Source organism: Vipera berus, assembly GCF_964194415.1.
Source record: "Vipera berus genome assembly, chromosome: Z".
In the NCBI taxonomy this organism is placed as follows: Eukaryota; Metazoa; Chordata; class Lepidosauria; order Squamata; family Viperidae; genus Vipera; species Vipera berus.
The window spans coordinates 74,402,040-74,408,267 of NC_138205.1; the positions used below are offsets into that span (position 1 = coordinate 74,402,040).

A 6,228-nucleotide genomic window follows, 5' to 3' on the forward strand; every position below is an offset into this window, starting at 1 on the left:
TCAATCACAGACTACACAGACTACAAAAGTTGGCTATCACAAGGTTCTATAAAACAGGAAAACCATACAGTGAGTTAGAATGGGAAAAAAACCAAACTATAAGTCAGAAATTTTCGCAGTGGGCTGCTATTCTTTATAGAATTTATTTTTACATTTCCTGCTGATGGACAGCAATATAAAACACTGCCATATACGCTCAAACCAAACATACTTTGAGAAATTATAGGATACATATTAACAGTCATGGAAAGAATTAGTACAAGCCTACCTTTTTATTCCATTTGTTTGTTTAATGTATTAATAACAGTATACATGTACTATTTATATGTTTGATTTAGATACTTAAAACTTTTATAAACTTTATTCTCAAGATCTTAAAACATTATCATTCATGTAAGCAATGAAGAAAGAAAACATTTACCGGTAGCTGTACAGTTTTTATTTCCAATATTTTCAACAAAACTAAAGCTTCTAACCTGAAAGATACAGGTAGTCCTCAACTTACAACAGTTTGTTTAGTAAGTGTTTAAAGTTACAATGACACTGAAAAAAGTGATTTATGACCGTTTTCACACTTATAACTGTTGCAGCATCCCCATGGTCACAAGATCAAAATTCGGCAATTGACTCATACTTATTATTCAGAGACATGTGATCACTTTTTATGACTTTCTGATAAGCAAAGTCAATGGAGAAGCCAGATTCACCTAACAACTGTACTACTAACTCAACAAGTGCAATGATTCACTTAAAAACTGTGGCAAAAAAGGTTGTAAAATGGGACAAAATTCAGTTAACAACTTTCCTGCTTAGCAACAGAAATTTTGAACTCAATTATGGTCATAAGTCAAAGACTACCTGTACTTCCAGATTTGGGTTAGTTCTTGAGTGCAGATTTAACAAATCAAACTCTCCACCAATGCCATCACAACAAAGATAAAATTATGAAAGGCTGTTTTTCAAACCATGCAAGATATTAAAAGAAATGACTCTTAGATTAGTGAAGTTTTAATTTAGTGACTTTTTTTCAAAGTCATGTGACCATGACTATCTGATTGAAGCTCCACTTTTTTCTTAGATGCATTGTATGCATGACCTTCATTAAAGAGACATTTTTCAGCCACATATCATTTCTGACCTGTTCCCTGTGGACCCGCCTGGTGAGTTATAGCAGAAATGATTAAAAGATGGAACAAGAACATAATCAGCAGCCCAAAGTAATAATTATACGTGTCACCCATTTTAATTTCAAAAAAACCTCCATCTAAACTAAAAAATAAGTGTAATGTTTAAACACAAACGGCTAGTGACTGCTTTGGCCTACTATCGTGGCAGTGAATATGGCTGCTGCGTCTTACTCTAGTCTATTATAACAACTTTCAGTCACTGGCTTCTTCAGATGTCTTCAGTTTGCAACTCAGAATTCCTTTACCATGCTGGTAAGAAGGTGAAGGCAAACTATTTTTACCATGGTACAAACTATTTTTACATTAAAGAACAGCACATTAAGAAATATTGTGCATTATTTGCACAAATATAGCAAAAGCACTTCCTTTTATTCTTAAAGAGATCGAGATGTTCACAAAGTCCTTTCAATGATCTTAGAAAGGAAGTGAAGGAGACAGAGGAAATGTTGAAGAATGAAAACTTAAATATCTTCTTTCAAAAATTTAAACCAGTAAGGCATCATAGCATGATCAACATCAATAAGACTCTCTAGGCTATTTAAATATTATATGTATGCTTTTGAACATAAGACAAGAAGGAACTGGACAGAATCATTAGTTCAATCCTTGATCTTCAGAGTTTGGAAATTGAATATGCTGTCATATTCAAAGCTATAGATATATATGAGATGCAATGGTCAGCAATAAATCCATAACCCACAGGTTAATTTTTAAAACCTCACATTTTAACTAGTTTAATAAATCTGCCTTGACTCATTATATTTCAGCATCAAAAAGTACAGAAAACTGTACTTACATACTCCTTCATTTCCATATCCAAGATGGGGTGGAATCCTTACAAATCGCCTTTCATTTACACACATACCAAGCAGAGCCTTCTCCATCCCAGCAATAAGCTGATTTTTCCCCACAAAAACATTGAATGTAGAGCCCCTGTCATAGCTAGAAGAAAGTGAATTGTTAGGTCAGTTAAATAAACATTCAAATATTGCATTTCACTGACATAGTTTAATTTTTATTTCCATTCAGCCAATTTATGATTTAAGAGTAGGTGTGACATGATGCTTTGTACACATTTCTCTTGATAGTTGCTTTTAATTTTTTTAATATAAACTTAAAGGCTTTGTAAGAAGTTGATACACTACAAAGCATAGTATTATCTCCAGCATTATTTTTTTGTCCAAGAGTGTCACTGGGTTCCATCTAAATCCCATGCATATTCTTGGAAAACTTTTTGTGTCCTCTTTGGTTTTTGTTCTTTCTCACTGTAAAATAGTAAAGATACTATTAAGCATTCTTATATATCTCATGAACAGCCTAATAACAAACACATAATCTGATGCTTACAACATCGAATAAACATATAATTTATATAACAGATAAATTATAAAGATAAATCACTCTCCTTCAGAATACTCAGTGGAATACAATCCATATTAGATCCATTCCAAAAAGAAGTTTAGATCACATGCTCACACCCCAAATCCAGCTGAAGCAAAACCTCCATCATTTTCCCTGGAGGAAGCAGCTGCAGCATGATGTCTATAGAAGTTCTCAGTCACCCAAGTTAATAAAACATCCTGGTTGTCCCAAAAGGTGCATTTTTCCAACTTCTTTGATTTTTCTTGAAGACATTTCACTCAAGAAGCTTCTTCAATTGAAGCTTCCTGGTGAGAAATTAACTCCCAGGTGGTTCAACTACCCTCAGAGGATTAACAACTGGCTGACAGCAAAGAGAATAAATCCTTTCATTCCCCACCAGTTAGTCTGAACAGAACATGAGAAGTGAAACATCCTCAAGAAAAATCAAGAAAGTCCAGCTGCCATTTGAAAAAGGCACCTTTTGAGATGCAGCCGCTGTCAGCCTTAACGCTTGCCACTACAATCTGCAGCACTTTCCCTGAAAGAGAATCTTGGAAATGGCTTCTCCGCTTCTACCGGCTTTTCCAGATCCCCGAGACTGATAACTTTAGCTCATCTTCCTGCAACCGGGCCCATTAACTGGAGTTTCCTCTGGAGTCAAGTCATCCAGGGATCTGCCCTTATTTGCGCTCTACCTGGCCTCCCCTCGACACCCGCAGCGCCACGCCGGCGAAGGAAAGAGCGGGGCTACCTGGAATCGAATTTCTTGCCGTCGGACAAAGTACCGTGGTAATGGTAACGTACGAAGTCGCCGGAAAAAACAGTGCGCGGACATTTGCCCGGCACGTACTTGCGCTCAATCAACACGTCTTTTCCATCCCAGTGGCTCTCGCCAGCCGGCACCGGCGGAGCCTGGCATGCTACGCAACTAACTAGCAAGGCAAGGAGCAGGGGTGAGCAGCAGCGGTGTCGCCGCCTCTGGTTCGGCGGCATTCTCGGCATATCCATTACGAAAAGCGAACGCAACGAGGAGAACATTTAAGAGCAAGTTCGGTTGAAGTCCCGGCTTCCCCAAACTGCAAACGTGGAGAGGGGGATGGCGGGGGCGCGGGTGGAGAGGAAGAATTCCCAGCCCCTTCGCTGCTTAGCAAAGGGTGGAGCCAGGCCGCGGGAAGAGGGGCGCAGCCAAGTTTCCCTGGGATAGAAAAACAAGGCCCGACCACCAGCCAGTACCGCCTTCCTGCAAAAACGTTTAGTTTGGAGCGTAACTTTACGGTATTTGGTCCATGAGTCCTAGCCACAGACTTCGAAAATAAAGCTGCCTTCAGTGAAAAGGCGGTTTAAACCTGAAGGGCGGGAGATCGACCCACCGCTATCTCTACCCACCCCCCACTTCCATTCCTCGCGTCGCTACGTGGCACCGCCTCATTCCTAGACCCGAGTGGCTAGCAAAGCTGGCGTGTTGGTACCGCATGGAGCACGTTCCCTCCTCGTTGGATTGCGCGCCCCACTATAAGAGGAGCCTCAGGAAACCAAGGGAGCAAATGGGAGGTAGTTAATTGTTTCCCCTTTTTAAAAAAACAAAAATAAAACCCGTTGCTTTTTTCTTGGAATATTCCAGTTACTGCGTCATCTTTGATTTACTAAACCAGGGCTTTTCAACCTTTTCACCCATTGTACCATTTTTAGGATATGGCAGCATCCGAGTACCACCAGTCACCTAGCAAGGTGTCAAAAACTTGCCCCCCAAAAAGAAAGTAAAAAGTGATGAAGTACAGATAGTACTCGACTTACAACAGTTCGCTTAGTGACTGTTCAAAGTTACAATGGCACTGAAAAAAAGTGCCCCCCAAGCCACAGACAAGCAAGATGCCTGCCTGTCCGGCAGCGCTCTTCCTCCTGTCCGAGGTTTTCATTGTTGTGAGCATTTCTGTTGAGGATTGGCAGCGGGTGGGGTTGGGTGGTGTCTGGTTTTTATTCCCCCCCTCTTCTGGGTGGTTGCAGCAGGTTTTGGTCACTTCACATGACACTGTGACCGTCATAAATCACACGACCCTGGAGATGCTGCAACATTCCAGCTGATCGGTGCTTCTTCTGGACTCAGAAGCGCCAGGATCAGCCCTGCAGCTCCAGCCATCTCTTGCTCAAGCTTGTGCGGTGCTGCCACGGGTTCAGCTCATTTCCTTCCCCCGCTACCACTTCTCTAGGATGGAAGTGTACCACCTGCCAGGTGCCAATGTACTAAACCTGTACTAAACCATCCAAGACCAATGCACAAGATTTTGTTCAGTCTGTAATCTTGAGTAAACAGCTAGAGTTGTTTCTCTCAGGAACAAAATCTAGTTTGGCCTAATGCCTTTTATAATTATGCTCTTATTTATTCTGATATTTATATTTATATATTTATTTATTAAATTTTTATACCGCCCTTCTCCCGAAGGACTCAGGGCGGTGTACAGGGCAATAAATATTAAAAAACAAAGTACAAAAGTTAAAAAACAATTAAATAATTATGCCCGATATATACAATAATTAAAACCATGTTAAAAACCCAACCCCAAACCCATCAAACCAGGCCGGATTGCTCAAATAAGTAAGTTTTTAGATCCCGCCGGAAGGAGCGAAGGTCGGGGGCCATCCGGAGCTCAACCGGCAAGCGGTTCCACAGGTCTGGCGCGCCCACAGAGAACGCCCTCCTTACTTCAATAAGCAGTGTTTTTAAAATTATCTGCTACTGATTTATATTTGCATTTTGAAGGACTTGTTTTCATCCATTTGTCTAAACTACTAAGGGATGTCTCAAAGTTGTTTTTTTCTTCAAAAGCAAATGGATTGGTTTGTGTGTGTGTGCGTATGTGTGTTATACTTGTACTACAAATTGTGCACTGTATTGTAGACATTCAAAAAGGTGAAGTGATCCAATGTAGAAATAAAGGATCAGTGGTGAATACCTTAATTACCCTAACACCGTGGTGGCAAATCTATCTTCTCGAAAGATCACAAAGTTGGAATTGATTGATTGACCTTTTTCCCCCCAAAAAAACCTTCCTTTGTTTCCTTGCATACAGCGGGGGCAGATCGTGAAGGAGAAGCAGCATGGGGCTGGGAGTCAGGTAAGGAAAGAAAGGCAGTTTCTGGGGGGAGCAAGGATTTCTTTCCTTACCTGCCCCACTTGTTCCAAGGCCGCTTTCTGCTCAGACACATTGCTCTGTCTTGTCAGTGGCCCGACTGCCCACTTCAGCACCCTCCCTCCCTGAGCCTCCGGTGATCCACCTGCTACTTTGTTGGCTCTGTAGGCAGAGCTGCAAAGTTCTCTTCTCTGTAGCTCAGGGTTCCTTAACCTATGGCCCGACCTGTCTTTTTTCCGGCCTGCCTCAACCTCCCGGGGAAGCCATCCAATCGCGAGGAGAGGATGGATGGTGGCAAGAGCCCCATCCAGTGGCGGGACAGTGAGTTGGTGGGAGAAGATGTTTTTTCCCCAGTTTCTCCCTTGTGCCCAAGGGCATACTCACGCTTTGGCCACGCCCCCTTCCCCTCGCCTATTCATGTTTTTACTTCAGAGCCAGGCTGAGAAGTTTAGGCCGATGCTGCAAGCGAGGGCAGCCAAGCCTGGTGATGACGATGCCACTGTTGCTGCTGCTTCTGAGACGGGTCTCTCCCTAGGTGCTACGGAACGCAA

The 6,228-nt window shown here is 41.9% G+C and overlaps 1 protein-coding gene across 1 annotated transcript in view; it reads right to left on the bottom strand.

Annotated features, from left to right (window-relative positions):
• The window catches only part of FKBP9 (FKBP prolyl isomerase 9), a 30,161-nt gene extending 26,022 nt beyond the window's left edge, over nt 1–4,139 (bottom strand). The window contains exons 1-2 of the mRNA XM_081344146.1: nt 3,301–4,139; nt 1,984–2,129 (exon numbers count right to left, since the gene is read on the bottom strand). Of these exons, the coding sequence (XP_081200272.1) occupies nt 1,984–2,129; nt 3,301–3,587 (433 nt within the window). The 5' untranslated portion in view covers nt 3,588–4,139. The remainder of the gene's footprint in view (nt 1–1,983; nt 2,130–3,300) is intronic.
• Nucleotides 4,140–6,228: the final 2,089 nt, after the last annotated feature.